At 48.1% G+C, this 23,281-nt stretch overlaps 1 protein-coding gene across 1 annotated transcript; it reads right to left on the reverse strand.

The window, feature by feature from the left end:
- Positions 1-6,745: 6,745 nt before the first annotated feature.
- On the reverse strand, positions 6,746-21,087 carry SRP19 (signal recognition particle 19). Its single transcript, XM_075601623.1, has 5 exons — positions 20,934-21,087; positions 11,094-11,169; positions 9,176-9,247; positions 8,977-9,085; positions 6,746-8,028 (listed from the first exon to the last, which is right to left on the reverse strand). The coding sequence occupies exons 1-5, from the start codon at positions 20,969-20,971 to the stop codon at positions 7,898-7,900; spliced, it is 426 nt and encodes a 141-aa protein (XP_075457738.1). The 5' UTR covers positions 20,972-21,087; the 3' UTR covers positions 6,746-7,897.
- Positions 21,088-23,281: the final 2,194 nt, after the last annotated feature.

The raw sequence follows: 23,281 nt of genomic DNA on the forward strand, positions 1-23,281 counted from the left end.
AGTGGAGACCCTTGTGAGAGGCGTCCCCCTGACACCACAAGCAAGTTCTTTTTCTGAGATACGCTGCCAGAGGGGCCCGTAGGGCACTACATAGCAATGTAAGGGTGCACATTTTGAGCGCAAACAGACAAAGGTTACAGGCCATTAAGTATGGAGTAAGAAGGTTTTTTAAAGCTGCAGTTGTCTTTTTTTTTTTTACATTTATTTTTTTTACTTCAATAGTTTCATGTGTGCAATCTCTAATTACCTAAAGAACAGTATAGCTGCAGGTCAATTCGTTTTCCATGTATTGATAGGTCGAAATTTGGTGACATATTAAAAGCTGGGATGTTTATATTCTGCTTGTCTGTCAGTGGAAGCTCATGAATATTCATGAGCACTCCTGCACTGACATGTGCTAGAGGGAGGGCACGGCTGACAAAGGGGTGTGCCAGGGCTTGTGACAGGACATGAAGGGGCAGTGCCTTAGCAAATGGCTGTTAAAATAGAATACAAGAAAATTGGTCTTTCAAAGTTGTTTTTTTAAAAACAGAAAATGCTAAAAGTATTTTTTCTTACTACAGAACTGATTTATTAAAAAAAACACACATGCAGGATATTGACTGAACTGCAGCTTTAATGTGGTCGTTTTACACATTTTCCAATATTTTGAGAATGCTTTGGTAAGCAGCAGGTCTCATAGTTGTACCTAGATCTGGAAATACAGCAGACTTAGGTCGTGTCCATGCTTAGTGCGACCGTGCGGGTAATCACTCACACGGCGCGATCAAACACATTGATGTCTATGGGAACATCCAGAGTGTGTGCGTCTGGTTTTCACAAGACACTTTTTTTTAAACTTTGTCTTGCGAGCGGTTTGTCCGATGACGGATAACCAGCTCCGTGACATCACCGGCCACGCCTCCGACACACCTTCCCATCGCGAGGATCTGTAGTCCACAGATCGCTGGGCTGACAGGCGCACGCCTGCACCATAGACTCAACGAAACAAGCATTGCGCAGGGGGGAAAAAATCAGAATATTGCTGCACTGACCTGCTTGACTGAGTTAAATATTTTTGCTCAACTTTATAGTTTCCTCAGGATGCCCCAGACCCAAGGACAGTCCCAGAGCGGAACAAAACATTAAATGAATAAATATTTTTGATCACCAACTGACTGGATCTGATGGATCAAGACCTTTGCATCTTGATTCTTGCTTGAGCCAGGTCTTTTATGTTGTTAAAGTAGCAAAACACATGAAATATATATATTTTTTTTAATCAGTTCTATAGTTTCAATGCTTAATGCTATTTTGAATAAGTTGTAAAGCATCCTTTGATTTCTATAGCTGGTTTTAGCTAACCTCTGAAGCAGTGCAAGATCTTTTGCTACCAATTATCCCAAACAGGAAAGGGTTGCAATGTTCCCAGCAGTTTAAACTAACAATAGATAATGTTACCTTAGTAATATAGTGTAAAGATAAATGTAGCTGCTGAGTTGCACTGACTGAAGCAACCATGTTTGGCACACAATCAGGATTGTCACAGATTTATAGCTGGAACACCAAACGATTGCCATCTAGATAAGAATGTAGAGTTATACATCGCCACATGACACACAAAAGTTGGAAAGTAGTATTTTGCTTTAAGCCTGTGACCCGCTGCCGGGCGCGGGCGGCTGCACGAGCGTTCCCCACCAGCAGGGGAATCCCCCCTGGCTGCACAGCTCACTACACGCTGTGACGCGTCAGCCGCCAGGGGATTCAAGAGAATTGTAATCCCAAGCGGCGACGCGTCACGTGGTGTGGCTGTGAGCCAATGAGGAGGGGAGGCTGCGGGAGGAGGAGAGTGTGGGGGGAAAGCAGCGTGAGTGCCTGTCTGTGTGTGTGTATGTGTGCCTGAGTGCGTGAGTGCCTGCCTGTGTGTGTGTGTGCATGAGTGCCTCTCTGAGTGTGTGTGTGTGTGTGTGTGCCTGTGTGTCGGCGTGTGAGTAGGGCAGCCCGCAGCAGCTCCCTCCTGCAGCCCGGGAGCCCAACCTGTGGAGGGGGGGGGGGGTTTGCGGGTCCCTCCGCTTAAACCACACCCCCTCCGCTTAAACCACGCCCCTCGCATTCCAGCCCCCGCTCCCTACAGACCGCATATCGCGGTCTGTGTCTGTCAGCTCCCCGCCTGTCTGCAGTGCGGGCGCGCTGACTGAGGGAGCGGGGCCTTAGCTGTCACCATGTACTTGTAGTACTGCTCCTCTTATTAAAAGGCATCTCACCAAACATCAAAGATAATGTGCTAAAAAAAGTATCTATCCAGAGATGAACAGACAATGCTGTCTTAACCATAATAATACAACACTTAAAAATAAACATCACCCATTCAAAATAAGAAATATGTTTATTTTGTCTGCCCTCAGTAAGCTATGGGTGATTTACAAAATACTTTTTTTTTTTTTTAAATCGAGGACATACAAATTAAGTTGCCTTGTCAAACAATTTTCATCCCTAATGAAGTCAGGGTTGTCTGCAGGAGATGCAACATATTATACAATATGCCCCTATGCCCCTCTAGGAATGGTAGAGGGGGAGACGGAGGGGTGGGAGAGGGGGGGGGGGGGGGAAGAGAGAGGAGGGGGGGAAACCACACACAAATAAAAAAGTGTCACTGCACTATTTTTTTTATAGAACCAACAAGAAACTTCAGATATGTAGATTCAGAAATTATAAGGCACTAGCTGAGAGACCCGGCGTTGCCCGGGATGTAATGTTCCCGTTCCTCTCTCTCCTCCCCCCTCTCTCTGTTTGTCCCCCATTCACATCAATCCAGTCCCCCCCCTCCCTCCCTCCTTTACAGCTTCATGTAGCGTGTGTGCGTCAGTCACTGTGTGTTTGCTCGCGCGTCAGTGAGTCTGAGGCAGAAACACAAACACACACAGACTGACTGACGCACACACAGTCAGTGTGTGCGTCAGTCAGGCTTTGTGTGCGCGTCAGTCAGTGTGTGCGTGCGTGCGGCAGTCAGTCAGTGTGTGCGCGCGCGGGGCGTCAAAGGCAGGGGGGGGCGTCAAAGGCAGGGGGGGGGGCGTCAAAGGCAGGGGGGGGGGCGTCAAAGGGAGGGGGGGGGGCGTCAAAGGGAGGGGGGGGGGCGTCAAAGGGAGGGGGGGGGGCGTCAAAGGGAGGGGGGGGGGCGTCAAAGGGAGGGGGGGGGGGCGTCAAAGGGAGGGGGGGGGGGCGTCAAAGGGAGGGGGGGGGGCGTCAAAGGGAGGGGGGGGGGCGTCAAAGGGAGGGGGGGGGGCGTCAAAGGGAGGGGGGGGGCGTCAAAGGGAGGGGGGGGGCGTCAAAGGGAGGGGGGGGGGGCGTCAAAGGGAGGGGGGGGGGGCGTCAAAGGGAGGGGGGGGGGGCGTCAAAGGGAGGGGGGGGGGCGTCAAAGGGAGGGGGGGGGCGTCAAAGGGAGGGGGGGGGCGTCAAAGGGAGGGGGGGGGGCGTCAAAGGGAGGGGGGGGGGCGTCAAAGGGAGGGGGGGGGGCGTCAAAGGGAGGGGGGGGGGCGTCAAAGGGAGGGGGGGGGGCGTCAAAGGGAGGGGGGGGGCGTCAAAGGGAGGGGGGGGGGCGTCAAAGGGAGGGGGGGGGGCGTCAAAGGGAGGGGGGGGGGCGTCAAAGGGAGGGGGGGGGGCGTCAAAGGGAGGGGGGGGGGCGTCAAAGGGAGGGGGGGGGGCGTCAAAGGGAGGGGGGGGGGCGTCAAAGGGAGGGGGGGGGGCGTCAAAGGGAGGGGGGGGGGCGTCAAAGGGAGGGGGGGGGGCGTCAAAGGGAGGGGGGGGGCGTCAAAGGGAGGGGGGGGCGTCAAAGGGAGGGGGGGGCGTCAAAGGGAGGGGGGGGCGTCAAAGGGAGGGGGGGGCGGCGTCAAAGGGAGGGGGGGGGGCGTCAAAGGGAGGGGGGGGGGCGTCAAAGGGAGGGGGGGGGGCGTCAAAGGGAGGGGGGGGGGGCGTCAAAGGGAGGGGGGGGGGGCGTCAAAGGGAGGGGGGGGGGGCGTCAAAGGGAGGGGGGGGGGGCGTCAAAGGGAGGGGGGGGGGGCGTCAAAGGGAGGGGGGGGGGCGTCAAAGGGAGGGGGGGGGGCGTCAAAGGGAGGGGGGGGGGGCGTCAAAGGGAGGGGGGGGGGCGTCAAAGGGAGGGGGGGGGCGTCAAAGGGAGGGGGGGGGCGTCAAAGGGAGGGGGGGGGCGTCAAAGGGAGGGGGGGGGCGTCAAAGGGAGGGGGGGGGGCGTCAAAGGGAGGGGGGGGGCGTCAAAGGGAGGGGGGGGGGCGTCAAAGGGAGGGGGGGGGGCGTCAAAGGGAGGGGGGGGGGCGTCAAAGGGAGGGGGGGGGGCGTCAAAGGGAGGGGGGGGGCGTCAAAGGGAGGGGGGGGGGCGTCAAAGGGAGGGGGGGGGGCGTCAAAGGGAGGGGGGGGCGTCAAAGGGAGGGGGGGGGCGTCAAAGGGAGGGGGGGGGGCGTCAAAGGGAGGGGGGGGGGCGTCAAAGGGAGGGGGGGGGCGTCAAAGGGAGGGGGGGGGGCGTCAAAGGGAGGGGGGGGGCGTCAAAGGGAGGGGGGGGGCGTCAAAGGGAGGGGGGGGGCGTCAAAGGGAGGGGGGGGGGCGTCAAAGGGAGGGGGGGGGGCGTCAAAGGGAGGGGGGGGGGCGTCAAAGGGAGGGGGGGGGGCGTCAAAGGGAGGGGGGGGGCGTCAAAGGGAGGGGGGGGGGGCGTCAAAGGGAGGGGGGGGGGCGTCAAAGGGAGGGGGGGGGGGGCGTCAAAGGGAGGGGGGGGGGCGTCAAAGGGAGGGGGGGGGGCGTCAAAGGGAGGGGGGGGGGCGTCAAAGGGAGGGGGGGGGGCGTCAAAGGGAGGGGGGGGCGTCAAAGGGAGGGGGGGGGCGTCAAAGGGAGGGGGGGGGCGTCAAAGGGAGGGGGGGGGGCGTCAAAGGGAGGGGGGGGGCGTCAAAGGGAGGGGGGGGGCGTCAAAGGGAGGGGGGGGGGCGTCAAAGGGAGGGGGGGGGGGCGTCAAAGGGAGGGGGGGGGGCGCCTCAAAGGCATGGATTCCTCCCCCTGCATTTCCTGCAGTGGACAGGAGGGGGGGGGCAGTGGACAGGAGCGGGGGGCAGTGGACAGGAGGGGGGGGGGCAGTGGACAGGAGGGGGGGGGGGGGCAGTGGACAGGAGGGGGGGGGGCAGTGGACAGGAGGGGGGGGGGCAGTGGACAGGAGGGGGGGGGGCAGTGGACAGGAGGGGGGGGGCAGTGGACAGGAGGGGGGGGCAGTGGAAAGGAGGGGGGGGCAGTGGACAGGAGGGGGGGGGCAGTGGACAGGAGGGGGGGGGCAGTGGACAGGAGGGGGGGGGCAGTGGACAGGAGGGGGGGGGCAGTGGACAGGAGGGGGGGGGCAGTGGACAGGAGGGGGGGGCAGTGGACAGGAGGGGGGGGCAGTGGACAGGAGGGAGGGGGCAGTGGACAGGAGGGGGGGGCAGTGGACAGGAGGGGGGGGCAGTGGACAGGAGGGGGGGGCAGTGGACAGGAGGGGGGGCAGTGGACAGGAGGGGGGGGCAGTGGACAGGAGGGGGGGGGGCAGTGGACTGGAGGGGGGGGGGCAGTGGACTGGAGGGGGGGGGGCAGTGGACAGGAGGGGGGGGGCAGTGGACAGGAGGGGGGGGGCAGTGGACAGGAGGGGGGGGCAGTGGACAGGAGGGGGGGGGCAGTGGACAGGAGGGGGGGGCAGTGGACAGGAGGGGGGACGCAGTGGACAGGAGGGGGGACGCAGTGGACAGGAGGGGGGGGCAGTGGACAGGAGGGGGGGGCAGTGGACAGGAGGGGGGGGCAGTGGATAGGAGGGGGGGGCAGTGGACAGTGACACACACACACACACACACCTCAGTTGATGCGCCCTTTCTCAGTTCCGTTTGGCGCCGGAGGTGGGGAGCGACACCTACCTGTACTTCCGGGCGCCGCCACCGTCTGACTCGGCGCCGCGAGGGAGGAAGGGGGTCCGCCATCTTACGCGCCGCGTGGCAGCTGCGGGAAGCGAGGTGATTTGGAGCGGGGAGGGGGGAGAGGTGATTTGGAGCGGGGAGAGGTGATTTGGAGCGGGGAGAGGTGATTTGGAGCGGTGAGGGGGGAGAGGTGATGCCGCTGGGGAGGGGGAAGAGGTGATGCCGCTGGGGAGGGGGAAGAGGTGATGCCGCTGGGGAGGGGGAAGAGGTGATTTGGAGAGGGGAGAGAGGTGTGTGTGTGTGTGTGTGTGTGTGTTTTATTTATTTTTTTGGACCTTTGGCCCGTCACTCCGCCTCAGGCCAATGAGAGGTGTGGGGGGCGGGCCAAGGGGGTGGTGTGAGTGTGTGAGGCCAATGAGAGGTGTGCGGGGGCGGGCGGGCCAAGGGACCAATGAGATTGCCGCTAGGGACACCGGACATCCAGCATGCAGGCAGGCAGGCAGGCAAACATACAGTGCTTTCACTAATATAGTATAAGATAAGAAGATGGGACTATAGCGTATGGATATCCTACCACATTTAAATGTGACTCGTATTGTAGTTTAGAAATCAATTTATATTTCATTGGTTAGGATTCCTTACAAAAAAACCACCACTATTACACATTCCCCATCTCCACCAACTGTGTGGTCTTAATCGTTTTATGCTGCAGCCCCTCAGGTGTCGGCTGTAAACTGCTGGGTCTTCCCACAGCCGCATCCATTTTCCCTCCGAGACCATAATTAGGGTGCTCTCTCCTAAAGTAGAAACTTAATAATATAAAAACAAACAACCCATTCAAAAATAAAAGCAATAGCTGAATTTATACGAGCATATTTAAAATTTCCTGTGAAACCTTTTTGGTGCAATACAAGACACAATAAAAAAAAAAAAAAAAAGCACTAAATATATATTTAACACTCAACCTGGTGATTTTATTTCTCCCCGTCACTCGTATGAGGCAGCAACATTTCATATAGACCATGCAGCTTTTTCTAGACCTCTAGGCCCTTTATTCAGCCTATTCAGAATGCTACTTCCTCTGCCCCTATTAAAATGCATGGGACTGAAGCCTCCTCTCACACAGGGAAGCCACGTCACAACATTGAAGACGGGCCAACAGCTCTCTCTCTCTCTGGAGAGCACCATTGTAAACAATAAAATAATAATCTGCTACAGTAAATGGAACTACAGCCACCAATAAAAGCTTTACTGAAGCACAGAAACGAGCAGAGAAATCTGTTCTTCAAAATAGGCAAAATAGGCACTGGCGATGTAACGGATGTTACGACCAAGTAATAGGAAACCTATGGCAACCTCCGATTGTAATGAGATTTTGGGGGGTGGGGATAGGAAGGGAGAGCGCTCTCAGAATAAAGGTGCGTTTCCAACCTGGAGAATATTTTGCAGGTTAATTAACCCTTTAAAGATCAGTTATCTAATTTAGTTCACTTAACCAAGCTGTTTCCACACATCCATCCTGCCAATTCCTAAATCCCCGTCTTCCAGTTAGTTGTTGTGGGAGTCTCACTTCTTACATGTAGGGGAGGGTTCATGGGGAATTGCTATAAATTGTGTGTATTCATATTGCCATGCGCACCATGTGATGTACAGCTTTAAAACCAGCTGCTTCCTGCCTAGTGTAGCGTATGCAACAGGCATGTAAGGTTTTGCTTGCTCTAGTTTGTCACAAACACTGCGCGTTACAGACCTACTTCAGCGGGGATCCGAGGTGATGATCATTGCAGGTCACATCTAAAAGGAATCTGCTAAATATTATTTATAGATAGGCCAGCTTGAGTTGCACAAGGAGCCATATTCACCAAGCTGTGCTGAGCCTCAAGGCATGTCAAGCCCATATATTTGAGTTAAGGTGCCTTATGGTTTAGTACTACTTAGTAAATTGGGGTCAAAAGTCTATTTTGTTAACGCAACGTGACAGAAGTCAATCACTTCTTCTTCTTTTTGCTTTTCTTGCCCCCTTCTCCCTGTTGCACACTTTGGTCGCCTCCTCCTACTTTCTGTGTCCTGGTCTTGAGTTTGGGAATCATTTCTGCCGCATAAAGCATCACAGCTTTTCCTAACATAAAAACGAAAAATAAATGAACGCGTGATGTGTCATGTGCAGAACAATTGGTCCGACATCACAATGAACCTCGTAACTCTTCCCTCTCCCTCCCCCCCAGCTAATATTCAGCAAGCAGAAGGGAATATTGAAATGACCGTCACTGTAAGCAATATGGACAGCAATCAATCAAAAGCACTCGCATGGAAATCGTTTTGGCTTTTAATCGCTTGATTCATAATTTAAGAGACAAAAAATGGTAACATGGCAAGTTAAGGGACTATACCAATATTACTGCTTTCATCTGGAGACTCAGAACTGAATTTCATTTCTGCTAAATCAAAAAAAATGCAAGAAAGCGATAAAAAAAGACCCCAAAAACTTTAGTTCTTATTAATAGGCAACACAACATTTTGAATGATGGCAATCAAATGAGCCTTTTTGTGGACATAAACATGACCCAACTTATTTTATGCCACTAGGCTATGCCCACCATCAAGTGCGTGCGCGTGCGTGCGCATGCGTGCACACGTTGACTAGGCACTGGACTTACCCCATCCCAACCTCCCACTTACATTAGCAGCTCTGTGAAGCAGGGACTTACATAGCATAAATGTGCGTGCATAGATTGGATCTTATGTCAACATCACAAACGATTTAAGACGTCTACACTATTGTGTCTTTTATATCTGTAGCTGTCTGCGCCACCATTTTGGAGAGAATAGGAATTCATTTTCCAATCATGTGCTTTATAAAGTTTCATGCACTTATGTTGGTGCTGTCTACATAATATTACACACAAACTATCTTGCACTTATGCAAGAGTGTGTATAAGTGGTATAATGTAAGTCACAAAAAGCATATGGCAAAAACAAATCTTAAACGATTTGACACTTACATTATTATTATGTTTAGATGTGGCGCATCAAAAGTGAATGAAAAAAAACGCACACACAAACTTACTTGATGGGAATTGAGCAAGACAGAGAGTGCCATCCTCCTGCTTCAGCTGCACACGCACTCTGCCCCTGTACTGCACATCGCGGTTCCACTCGCGGGTGTACATTTTATTCTAGTGTAGAGAAGACACATTCAGTTTAGTGAGCACGGGGAATGGATTACTGGGACAAGGAAACGACAGCGCAAAGAATGCCTCCATCACCTCGACAAGAACAGTGAGCCCGCTCACTTCACACACATCCTGGATCTCGGCACACGTGGGATTCTGCACAGCCTGTTAAAGTAAACAAAAGGGACGCAGGTTAAGGTTTTCTTACAGTACGTGGGTTATTCATGCATCAAATGCAAAGCAAGGAACACAAGGTGTCTATATTTGAAAGTGTCAAGCTTTCACCATAGCATAAAAAATAAATAAATAAAAAAAGGACACCAAAAATGTCCGAATTATTATTGGTTTGTTACATTACACCGACTGTATTCTAAGGGTGCGATTATACCCAATCCGGCAGAGCACGCGCTCCCTCATGGCGATGCGCACGACCGAAATCTGCACTGCAAGCAGGAGGCGTGGCCATGTCACGTGAGCGGTTCGTCCACATTCGCTGAACGTGACGCAGCAGTCCTTTGAGAAAATCGATTTCTTGGATCTGCTCAAAATTTGCACGCTTGGCTGCCTCGTTAGTGCGCATTTCATGCGCGTTCAGTGCAAAACATGCATTTGTTTTGGTGGTGCGCAGTGTCGCGCACCCGGTCGCATTGGGTATAAGCACGGCCTCAGGGGGCAGGAGACACAGGTAAGTGCTATGCTGACTTACTTAGCAAAATGTGTGAACATCTATACTCCGTGTCATGCCTTACTCCTGCATAGCGATTATATCCAGGGCTCTGACTGCTGCGCACATTATAAGGTAGAAGTGACATTCGGGATAAACGTCAGAAGACACACACACACACACACACAGACACAGACACAGACACAGACACAAAGACAGAGATCGACGCATCAGTATGTCCATAGACAAATAGTACACATCCCTCTTATTCGAAAATGTGGAATGGGATGTTTCATCGCAGCTACTTGGCTGCGACCAAAATGCTGCCGGCGTCCCGCCGCCGGGACACTTCGCCATTATGTCCGGTCCGTCGCGCACCTGACCCAATTAGCCAAGCCTGCCGCTCCGACAACTGGAAATGTTTAAAATGTCCCGTGCGAGACCTAGACATGCCATCTTTAAATGTCCCGCGGCCTGTCTAGGCAGTCCCCGTGCGGGACATTTAAACATGCAGTTGTCGGAGCGGCCGGCTGGACCTGACTTGTCAGGTCGGGTGCGCGGCGGATAGTGGTTGGGCGCAGGAGGACACATCGCGGCAAAGTGTCCAGGTGGGGTTTTAGTCACGGCCAAACGTCCTACACCGCTAAAATGGACAGAAAAGTTCTGAAGAGTTTAAAAAAAAAAAAGTGACAAAAACCCTGTACTGTACAGCACAGACCATGTTTAGTGTATATCTTAAAATGTGTAACTGTATGGAGTATGGTCACCTTTTGTTTTTTTGAAGTTAGGGAAGAGTGCCCTTTACCTAAGAAGGGCCGCTAATAATACAGGGTCAGGATCATACCCATTTCTAACGGAGGATGTGCTTGGCACTCAATGGAAGCGATCTCTAGATTAGGGACAACCTTGAGTTGCTCCAACACCAACTTTACGCTTATGCACCCCAGGCTGCCATATATGGATTAGTAGGGAGCTGCACATCCCTGCGCACAATCCTGGACAGTGTCTGAAAATGACTCAAGAGAGAAATTGTAGGTCATCAATGAAAGGTGACAGAGCCGTGTGTGCCTTCCTGGGATGCTATCGAAGTACTCAGGGAAGAAGTATGTGTGATACCAGTCTGTCTCAATCAAGTAACCAGTATGTCTATAAGTTCCCAGTGCCCTTATTACCACCTGCTTACACCAGCTAGCCCGGACACCAGCACCGTGAGAAAAGATATGAGAGACTAAGCACCAACACCTGCACCAAATCTACTCCACCGCACTTAGATGTGACCCTCTTTTAGGGCCGGGCAAAGAGGGGTTACACAATGTACATCTGCCATTTTCCCTTGGTCTCGGTTACCTTTTCAAGGGGTATCCTCCTTCCCTCTGCAATAGTTTTCTTGTTATTGATATAAGCTGGATATATGCAGATGAACCTAAAAAGAAAACAAACATTTAAATCAATAAGTCAGCATCGTAATTTCCAGGCTTTTTGTATTATTAAGTGGAGTTCACACAGACACCCTTGTTCTCCCTCCTTCAGTGCGGTGTATACAGCAATACCAGAAAGAATATAGGATCACATTGGCCTAAGCAAGTAGGACCCTTGGGGGTTGCAGAGTAATCTCACAGTACTGCAGCCTGATCCTCGCAGCGTCACAAATCCCGTGTGGCACCCGCATAAATTCTGAGAACAAAATCAAAGCCATCTCAGCTTTTTATAATTAATAAAGCATTAATAGGCGCTTTAACGGCTTTAGATTTATAGACACTGCAGTTTGGCTTAAATCAATACACCCGAACAAGATTTGAATGGATATAGTGTGAGCTACTTTCCACTCCAACAACATACTCTATAATAAGACTAGGGTTTCCAGGTGTCTGGTTTTGAACCGGACAGCCCGGTATTTGGTTACTCTGTCCGATAAAAAATGAGAGATAATACCGAACATGTATGTGTCCGGTATTACCTCTCTGGACTTAGTAACCAGTCACGGGATTTTCCCTAAGAAGGGAGAGAGCAGGGCTGCTGCTGCTAGGGGGCTTGGCAGCTTCCTCCATCCTGATTGCCTGCATTACACAGCAGCAGCCAATCAGGAGGAGGTGGCTGGAGTCTGGGGGGTGGGGCCAAAGAGAGGAGGAAAAGCATGGAGCAGAGATAGGCGAGACTGTGTCCTGTGTGTATATATGTTCTGTTTTGTCCTGGTGTGTGTGTTTTCTCTGCCTGTCCTGTGTGTGTTAATGACAGGGAGGGAGGGAGGGGGTAATGAGAAAGGATGAAGGGAGGGAGGGGGTAATGAGAGAGGATGAAGGGAGGGAGGGGGTAATGAGAGAGGATGAAGGGAGGGAGGGGGTAATGAGAGAGGATGAAGGGAGTGGGGTGAGAGAGGATGAAGGGAGGACCTATGAACTGCTGCTTTCCTTGGGCACCCTACTAGCCTGTAACGAAAATCACAGATACACTTTACAGTATAATATGAGCCATCGTGCTTTAACACAGTAACATTTATGGGTCTACATTTACAAACCTGTTAAACATCTAAAATGAAGAAACAATTGGTTAGAAATACAGAACGATACCACATTGAACAGGGCCTTTAAATCTCAATGGGAGCTGAACTAGTCCTTTGTGGGCAAATATACCAGTTATATATAAAAGTCATTTTGGACATCTGTTTCTTGAAAGGACCATAAATCCATGTTTCAACAACTGCATGTATACCATGCAAATGCAATAGGATCAGCATGTTAAAGTAAAATATACACAGTATTAGGATTCATGTTCATGCAGAGATAAGTAAACGTGTAGACACCCAGAATGCTAAAGTGCTGCATTAAGTACATATTGCTGTCCTTACAGTTATAAGTAACCTACACTGACCGTGCATTTATTTGAGGAAAGGTCACCACTATATAAAGGCTAAGACTTCTGGGGTATGGATATTAAGGTTTCCAAGTATACGCTAGGACTGCAGAAGGTATCTATATACCATGCAGCAAACATGGATCAGTGAAAATACAGATATCCAAAGGACAGCCAGGCAACATCACAGGCATTTTAACAGATGCTGAGACACTTTCATGAGTGCAGCTGGTAATTTAAGATAAGACATGAATAAAATAAACTGTACAACTTAGATCATTTTGTTTAGAGATGGGCAGAATCTTCGCTGGAATTCCAATCTGCTGCGGATTAAACAGTGCCTTTCGTCAGAGGGACACAAACAGGGAGATTCTGCCAATCTGATGAACCGACTCCACCAAGCCCAAAAATGGATTCAACAAATCCGAAGAGCGGATCCAACGCCGCAGAACATATTCCACCAATTTGCAGAACGCGGGGAGGGCAAATACTTCAAATTTAGTAGTGCATCTATCTAGATAATCTCCTCAAACCTGCCCCCAAATAAACTCAGTGAGAGACACTTGTGCTCAAAAAAGGAGCACACCTGGGACACCCTGGGAGATATGCTAATGGCTATACAAAGTATATTTAAATGAATCACATGCCACACTGCCTTAGATGTCCAGAATTATACTGAGCCTAAGGCACCTTGTGATTGGAATGGTGTACTGGTGTTAGGCCCAACAGGACTAGAAACCACAACCTCTACACTTCTCTGGGAATCAGCTCTAGCAGTGGGAGCGAAATCAGCTGCTGGGCGGCATCATGTCACATCATACTTATGATTTGCTCACTGCTCACATATGCTGCTAATCCCGCTACTAGCGCACCTCTCAGGCATGCTCCACAAGGAACATTAACATGTCAAGCAGGAAGTGTTCTGCTTTTAAGAGGAAGCTACTACAAAGTACAGGCATACCCCGCATTAACGTACGCAATGGGTCCAGAGCTTGCATGTAAAGGGAAAATGTACTTAAAGTGAAGCACTCCCTTTTCCCAACTTATGGATGCATGTACTGTACTGCAATCGTCATATACGTGCATAACTGATGTAAATAACGCATTTGTAACAGGCTCTATAGTCTCCCCGTTTGCGCACTTCTTTGGTACAGGTAGGGATTGCTGTGCAGGACGTGCTGACAGGCGCATGCGCGAGCTGCCGGTTGCCTATTGGGCGATATGTCCTTACTCGCGAGTGTACTTAAAGGGAGTGTCCTTAAACCGGGGTATGCCTGTATAAGCATTCAGTGAGAATTACAGCTCAAAACTTTAGTATACAGGGTGGCAGTGGTGCTACATGACAGATATGCACACATTGGGCAACGGTGCAACAGAATTTTAATTTCCCTTAAGAAAAGTTGAATAATGTAACAGCTAACCCTATAACAGACAAAAATTGGGTGCAAAACATTATTTGTACTGTTAAGTACTTGAGCCAATCAAGCCAGGTGTCACCTGTCAGTATGTGTCTGAGTTGAAGTTGAAAAACAAACCAAAAAAAATTAAATAATAAAACTACAAGCCGCAGGAAGAGATTCTGTTGGCTTCCCATACCACAGCACACAGTGTTATTGAGTGGAGAAGTTTATGGCACATAATGAGGAATGAGGTATGGCGTCCAACCGGCTCAGAACCTATACAACCTGTTATTCAGGACAGCAGCTCTACAAATGTGGGATGCGACCAATTTAAATATACTTTGCAGAGCCATTAGCATATCTCCCAGGGTACCTCAGGTGTGCTCCTTTTTGAGGACGTGTCACCCCAAGTCATTTGGAGGGAGATTTGCGGTCACACACACTAAATAGAAGTCGTCCTCCTCATTCCTTCTCCATTCAAATTGTGAATTTGTTCTGCAAATTCGGATCCAAGTGGAAATCAGTCAATGTGTTTTTACAAATTCGTCCTGGGTGTAATCCATACTGATTTAAACAAATTCGGGCAGCTTTACAATTAAGTAATCCGACAGTAGATTTTATTCCACGAATGGGATATGGCAGGGAAAGTCCAGGAATACATCGGCGGATGGGATTTAGCAGGGAAAGCCTGGGAATATCCGCAGATTGAATTCAGACAGGTTCATCTTTAACCAAGACCTATAAATTATACATGATAGAATTTTAAGACTCTCTTTAGATTAAAAAAAAAGTGAGAGGAATCGAAAGCTATTATCTATATTAGAAAATCCAGATATTGTAATAAAGCAGGCAGATAAAGGGGTTGTAGTCTTCTTTATCAAGTACCACTATACTGTATATGGAAGCAAATAGATTAGGGGTCACTCAAACATACAAAAAAATTAGGTAAGGGCCTGACGATACCATTTGTAAATGAATTGAAAGCTTTGCTCGATATAGCTAAAAGATAATAGTATTCTATTAAAGTCAGAATATGTGTATTTATTTCATGAATTACCGAGAACGGCGTTGTTTTATTACCTCCCAAAATAAATAAATAAATATATATATATATATATATATATATATATATATATATAGTGTTTAAGTGAGAACAAGGCACTCCGTTAGGTAGATATTGGTGGGTGCAAATCCTATATAAAAAAGATAAGCTATACGATACCGTTTGACCGAATATCAGAGGCAGCACTCCAGGAGATAGTCAAAAAAAATTGTATTTAATGTGACATATAAACCAACGTTTCGGTCCTCCACACGGGACCTTTCTCAAGGTGATGAACCAACAGAGTGAGACATAACACATATATATACCCCTAAGTGGCCAATACAAACAGGTGCAACACATGTTTTAATATAACAATCACTTACATGCTGTATGCAGGGGCTGCCCTTTGAAACCAAGCTGTCAGTTGACAGCTAGAACACTGTAGCTCTCCTGCCACGTAGGCAGTAATTACTGCACATGTGTGTATGCAGTGTTGAGTCAGAGTGCACAGACCCCTGTCACGTGGTGCCGGGCCAGAAGGGGGCGCAACTGTGTGATAAAAAATGATACTGCGCATGTGTAAGCCTTCATTCACCTGGGTCAGCCACAGCGCATTATTCACTGTTTGTAAGCAGCGCAGTTTCATTCATTTATTTATTTATTTCATGGCGGTTCGCGCATGCGCGAGGGTCAATCATTCGTTTTGGAGGAGAAAGTCTCTCCCTGCCATAGCGCTTGGCTTACACATGCGCAGTATCATTTTTTATCACACAGTTGCGCCCCCTTCTGGCCCGGCACCACGTGACAGGGGTCTGTGCACTCTGACTCAACACTGCATACACACATGTGCAGTAATTACTGCCTACGTGGCAGGAGAGCTACAGTGTTCTAGCTGTCAACTGACAGCTTGGTTTCAAAGGGCAGCCCCTGCATACAGCATGTAAGTGATTGTTATATTAAAACATGTGTTGCACCTGTTTGTATTGGCCACTTAGGGGTATATATATGTGTTATGTCTCACTCTGTTGGTTCATCACCTTGAGAAAGGTCCCGTGTGACCGAAACGTTGGTTTATATGTCACATTAAATACTATTTTTTTTGACTATCTCCTGGAGTGCTGCCTCTGATATTCGGTCAAACGGTATCGTATAGCATATATATATATATATATATATATATATAAAAGTTAGGGGGGGGAGTCACTAGGGAGACCAGAAATATCGTCATTGGACTCTCACGAAAAAATTGCTACAATACATTCATGTTTTTCTTCGGAAAATAGGTTTTACAACGAAAATCGGACCTTAGAGATACCGTAGACATTTAATACAAAAAGTGAAATATCAACTGGGAAGAGGATTTAATTCGGGTGTCGTGACATCCAAATCTCTCTATACCTGCGGACCACATATAAGAGAGGCTGAGTCTACAGAATATTTTTTTAAACTACAAAAAAGGACGTATCAAGTGAACAACCCTTTACTATGAATTTCTTATAATGTCATAACTATTTTTATTTTGAGAAGGATTATTATATCTAACAGCAATAGGGACAAAGTGTGTACCATCATACACCAATCTGTACATGGGCCTTTGAGAGGACACCCACATATGGCATAACAACCCCTTTCTAAAACGCATAGTATCACAAGAAAATCTGTAGATGACATTTTAATAATCTGGAAAGGTGAGAGACATTAATTGTAATTAAGTAATAATCCCCGAAGAACAGGGCATTATTGGCCAGTAATGCCCTGTTCTGAGGGGATTATTACTATTATAGGCTAAATGTAGGCTTTTTTCATAAATAAGACACTTTTGTATAGTTATATAGATTTTGTTATTAAAATAAAATGGTAAATACATTAAACCACCTCTATATACGCTTACACTGCAGCTATCTATATCCACACACTGCCGCCCCTTCTGTGTACACACACACACCACAACACAACAGCACAGCACAGCACAGCCTGCTGCTGCACGCATAAACACTGCTGCCGACACTGAAACATGCACACACACGGCAGCTCTACACACACAAACTGCTGCTACACACACACAAACTGCAGACAGCCACTCACTTGCTTTGCAGACTCTCTTTCCCCCTTCCCCCCCCCCCCCCCCATTCAAATGAATCTTCTCAGTCAGCTCCTGCTTACGGAGTGAGGGGGAGGAGTCAACCCGTGGCTGTTACTTCCTGACCAATCCCCTGCCCTGTCCCAGAGCTGTTCTGAAAGCCGATTGGCTGACCAGAAATAAACACATTGCAAGCTGCAAAAAATTCTGGGCATTACTGCATGAATAATGCCCGGAATTTTAACCAGAGAGCAGGGATTTCAGTAATGCCCGGAATTTTACTGCTTTAGCCTATAATGATTGTTAATATCGCTAGCAAAAAATAAATTGACATAAAAAAATAAAAAAAAGCTATCTTTTCTAAGACCTTGAACTTTTTAATGACGGAGCGGGACTAACCTTTACCAAAATGTATCGCAAGAAGGTAGACTGTATGTAATGGTTATATTGATGACTCACGTGGACATCATCTGAACTGACCAAAGCGTATCGCAGCAGATTAATTTTGCAGAGCCTATAGAAACTGCACAAGTGATTTATTTTTTTTTGTGTGTGGAAGCGGAGACTGAAAATATAATTTTTTCCCCCCCCCAAAGCATTGAGGAAGAACGTGTTGCAAGAGCATTCGAAAAAGTTACCAAAAATTGATAGGAATGATTTACTAAAAAAAAAATATGACAGTTTTCCAGTATGTCCTGGGCATAGAGTTAAGACAAATAATACATGGTTACAAGTTATATAAGTGAACAGGGTCTACATTATATACAAGACATTGCATGCACAGTTAGAGATAATATATATTATAGGCTTATGAAACAGTTACAGACCAGATTACAATTTGGGGCAGCTTTAGTTTTGAAAGAACTTAGACTGGTGGTGGCTGTGAGAGTCTCCGGTAGGTTGTTCCAGTTTTGGGGTGCACGGTAAGAGAAGGAGGAGCGGCCGGATACTTTGTTGAGCCTTGGGACCATGAACAGTCTTTTGGAGTCTGATCTCAGATAAGTGCTCTATGTGGTAGGGGTGAGGAGCTTGTTCAGATAGATGGGTAGCTTGCCCAGAAAGTATTTGAAGGCAAGACAGGAAAGGTGAACTTTGCGCCTAGACAAGTGCTGACCAATCTAGTTCTTTGAGCATTTCGCAGTGATGTGTGTTGTAGTTGCATTGGAGAACAAGATGGCATATTGAGTTGTAGAGGGTGTCAAGTTTGCCAAGGTGGGTTTGAGGTGCCGAGCCGTATCCATAGTCGATAATTGGCATTAGCATCTGCTGTGCAATACGCTTTCTGACCAGCAGACTTAGGGAGAATTTGTTCCTGTAAAGTACAACTAGTTTGGCATAGGTTTGGGATGTCAGGGTATCAATGTGCATCCCGAATGTTACGTGGGAGTCAAACCAAAAGCCCAGGTATTTAAAACTAGTAACAGGAGTTAGGGTGGTGTTAGCGTTGGTTCTGATCTGGAGCTCAGTCACTGAAAGCTTTAAAAATGTAGTCTTGGTCCCAAATACCATTGTTACGGTCTTGTCAGTGTTTAAAAACAGTTTGTTTTGGGAAATCCAGTTTTCGAGTCTCAAAACGTCAGACTGAAGTATGTGTTCAAGGTCGGAGAGGCTATGACTGAGTGCATATAGGATAAAGTGCACTGTGCATTAAACATGTCAGAGTAATTGTCAGGACTTTGTCCTAATGTTTTTTTAACCTAATAAATCTTTGAAAGAACCCTTCGTGTCCCATGGTACATTGGTGAGGCTGTGCTCCGGTTCCTGCCTGGATTGTGATTTTGCATATAAGATTGTGTCATCTGCATACATGTGTATTGATGCTTCCTTACAAGCTGTGGGAAGATCATTGATGAACACTGAGAAGAGTAGGGGCCCCAGAACAGAGCCTTGCGGGACACCACAGGTGATATCCAAGGGGTTGGAGTTAGAGCCTGAGATACACATGTTGGGATGTACCTGATAGGTAGGAATGAAACCAGTTTAAAGCATGCTTCCCTATTAAGGAGCACAGGAGTTTGTTAAGCAGGATAACATGATCAACTGTGTCAAAAGCCTTTGCAAAATCTAGGAATACTGCACCAGTGAGTTGTCCCTGTTCCATTCCACACAGGATTTCATTGCAAACTTTTAGCAGGGTAGTTATGGTGGAGTGTTTGGGTTGGAAGCCAGATTGGAATTGGTAGGGAAATTTGTCTTGGTATACTTAATTGGGACACATTTTTCCATTACTTTGAATAGTATTGGGAGAAGAGAGATTGGCCTGTAGTTTGAGACAGTGTTTTTGTCCCCACTTTTGAAGATTGGGACAACTCTGGCAGTTTTCCATGTCTTAGGGATATGGCCTGCAGACAGGATAGAGTTGACTATGGAAGCAATTGGTTTGGCAATGGCTGGGGCACCACGTCTTAGAAACTTGGATTGTAGTAAGTCAGGTCCACATTGGCTGCTTAGTTTTAATTTGAGGAGCACTTGTGTAATCTTTCGGATACTGCGCCAAATTGAAAATTGTGGGCAGTGTTGGGAGGGGGTGGGGCAATGCAACCCCATGGGCCGTTTTTCAACGCCTGAATGAGTTATCCAATGCTCACTGCCACTGATTAACATGTGACTCACTTTGCAATGTTTTCACTATCCAACGCTACTTCCAGAACGGATTCCGTTGTATAACTTAGGACTGCGCTATGTGGAGCTGTTCAGTGCTGGTTTCTTTAAATATAGAAAAACATACATATTTGCTGTTCAGCTGATATCACTTCTCATCTCAAAGATAGTCCTGAGGTGAACAAACCAGTCGCACCAAACACATTAGCTTTTGGTGGCAGCTGTTCGCTGATGTTTCCCCTTACCCCGTATACATTGTAAGATCCTTGGGGCAGGGCCCTCCTTACCTACTGTTACAATATATGTTAACGTTCGTTGTTTTATTGTTTTTCGGCTATCCAACCCTATTGTACTGCGCTAGGGAACATGTTGGCACCATATAAATAATACATATGCAAATTTTTCGTACAAGATAAGCAACAAATTAATGGAAACCCTAGTGATGACGAAAACCAGTGACAGATGTCTGACAGCCCATTCATTGCATAACCCTTGTAGTCATATGGCACTAGGGGTGCTGCAGACCCCCCAACCACCCCCTACCACCACTTGGTTTATACATTTTACATTATGGTAAATGTATGTTACTGTTTTTTTAATGTATATCACCTCCACTCAAAAAGAGTGCCTACACTGCTGCTTGAATTTATTAGGTTTAAAAATGGATTAGATTATACTCCCTGATTAGATTATAATTGTATTTTATTTTTTTTAAATACCAGATCTCAGAGCCAGTGTAGGACTCACCTCCCTACCCACCCCCAGCCACCACTATCAACCTGACCCCACGAGCCCTTCCTCCCGTCTTCTAACTCCCAGTGTTTCACAGGTCCTGCCCAGCTATGAATCAAGGCCGCTTGGGGAAGAAGCGCTGCTCCGGAATATGTTAAGAACAAGGCTATGCTCCCCCCATCCCTCCTGCATCAGTACTGCAGTTACCGTCACTACTGCCCAGCAACTGCGTCACAATGGGAAGCGCACACCCGCACTTACATCGCGTTCCATGACGTCACAAATGGGCCAGAACCTCCAAGGCGATGGCAACGCAGCGGCGTTAACCCTTTCGCTGCCGGAAGGGCCCCGCAATGCGTTGCTGGCCCTTTTTTGGCAGCGAATGGGTTAGTTTTTTCCGGTGCTACAGCACGAGTGCAGCCGTTGCTCCCTATACAAGTCCCTGCAGCATAGTAGCGCTGATCACACCCGGCCCTCACCTGTCCTTGTCCGCATGGGACTTGATCAGCTGCGCCATATTTCCCACGCAGCAGCAGTTGCTGACTGGCTCTTCCGGCCGGTACCACCGGAGGGGGGAGGGAAGAGGTCGCAGGTGGCGTGTCAACCAATCACAGGCCCTGCGTTTCAAGCCTCTGTGTCCCAGGTAGTGCGAGGAGGCTAAAGTCCGATTGGTTGCTTGCGGTGGAGCCAGAACTCCAATGGAAGGGCTGAGATTAGTCACGTGATTGTGTGTAACTGTGCCCAGCAGTATTCTCTCCCGCCACGTTTCTCCTGACTGTTACATTGAGGCCCCCTAGCAACAGAAAGCTGCAGCAGCAGCACACAAATACAAATAATAAGCGACTACTACCTGAAAACATCATCTCCGCAATGGGGTTACTCACATGAGAACTGTAACAGAGGGTGGTGATCGCACAGAAGATGGCAGAACTAAACATAAAGGGATGACATCTAAAGTATGGCACAGAGGCAACACATCCCAAACTCTCCGTCTATTGAAAAATACATCATAATACACAATTAAAAACAGGTGCAATACCTATTCCATATAACACTTTTTCCCAATTGGACAAAGTGCTTCACAATTACAGTATGGTGCACATATGATTATATAGATAGAGAGAGAGGGCTGGTCCCTGCTCAGATGAGTTTATATTATAATGTATGTTTTTGGTGCCAGAGGCACAAGGAGATAAAGTGACTTGCCCAAGGTCACAAGGAGCTGACACCAGAAATTCAACCATGTTCCCCTGCATTAAACCCAGTCATTGTTTACAGTCAGCAAGTCAGTATTTACTCAGTGGACCCCTCCTCAAAATGCCAAACAGCCTAAATTCATGACGGGGAAATTCCGCAAAGGCAGTGGATATTCAGAGTTGAGTGCAAATAGCCGCACGGCTATTCACAGTTGAGTGCAAATAGCCGCACGGCTATTCGCACTCAGTAGAACTTAACTGAGTGCGAATAGCCGAGCTGTTATGAACAGGTTTCTATGCCTTTATTCACCAGGAAAACAATCAGAAAGTCTTATAGCTCAGTGGTTATGCAGCAGGCCATTAGCATACACCGAAATAAATAACCTATACTGCTTTCTTCCAGATCTGACTCAAGCTTCAGACGGGACACATTGGAACCACGGCTATTCGCACTCAGTAGAAAATAAAATGGAAAAAATAAACATCCCTGCCAGGAATCGAACCCTGGTCCACTATGCTAATGGCCTGCTGCATAACCACTGAGCTATAAGACTTTCTGGTTTTTGGCTCGTGAATAAAGACATAGAAACCTGTTCATAACAGCTCGGCTATTCGCACTCAGTTAAGTTCTACTGAGTGCAAATAGCCGCACGGCTATTCGCACTCAGTAGAAAATAAAATGGAAAAAATAAACATCCCTGCCAGGAATCAAACCCTGGTCCACCATGCTAATGGCCTGCTGCATAACCACTGAGCTATAAGAATTTCTGATTGTTTTTTAGTGAATAAAGGCATAGAAACCTGTTCATAACAGCTCGGCTATTCGCACTCAGTTAAGTTCTACTGAGTGCGAATAGCCGATAACCACTGAGCTATAAGACTTTCTGATTGTTTTCCTGGTGAATAAAGGCATAGAAACCTGTTCATAACAGCTCGGCTATTCGCACTCAGTTAAGTTCTACTGAGTGCGAATAGCCGTGCGGCTATTTGCACTCAACTCTGAATATCCACTGCCTTCAGCAAATGGCTCAATAGCCTTGTGACTTCAGGAAGTCTCCAGGTGGGAACTCCCTGAGCAATATACCCAGGTATATGGAAATGCAATGTGCAACATTAAACCTGACCAACATTATAATTGAGAACCATATTTCCGTGTAATTCTCCATGCCTGGCTTCTAGGTAGATTACATTGGTGTGTTATGTATGGCTACTCCGCATGGGTTACCTTGACACGCTGGATTCAGGTAGCATGGTTGTAGAATAATGGACGCCAAGAACTTTTATCATACAGCAGTCTTATTCAGGTCCCCAGGCACAGGGACTGCACTTTATACAACTGTAACACCTCTATCCCCCCATCCCGGCTGCAGGGATAGTGTGTACCAATATAATGGAGGTAGATATAATACAGTTTGTGTATAGTGACAGGGGTTTTACCTCCTCACAAAGGGTTATAGCTCAGTGATTAGCTTAATCTTCTCGGGCTTGTCATTGGTGAGTCCGTGCCAGCTTGTAGAAAAGGAGTTAATAATGGAATAGTTATAAAGTTCCTGGCGCCTGAGTCTATTTGAACAGTAGCAGCATAATCCTGGCATACACAATCAGGACAGGTGTCCCTCACAGTTTGAGAA

This window comes from Ascaphus truei, chromosome 1, assembly GCF_040206685.1.
Source record: "Ascaphus truei isolate aAscTru1 chromosome 1, aAscTru1.hap1, whole genome shotgun sequence".
Taxonomy (NCBI): Eukaryota; Metazoa; Chordata; class Amphibia; order Anura; family Ascaphidae; genus Ascaphus; species Ascaphus truei.

Bases quoted from the DNA above. Each gene is read 5' to 3' on its own strand.
- SRP19 (XM_075601623.1), bottom strand. From the start codon at position 20,971: ATGGCGCAGCTGATCAAGTCCCATGCGGACAAGGACAG. The intron at 9,086-9,175 runs GTGATGGAGGCA...TCTCTACACTAG, and splicing joins GGCTCACTGTTCTTGTCGAG to AATAAAATGTACACCCGCGA. The intron at 8,029-8,976 runs GTAAGTTTGTGT...TTTTTATGTTAG, and splicing joins TCTTGCTCAATTCCCATCAA to GAAAAGCTGTGATGCTTTAT.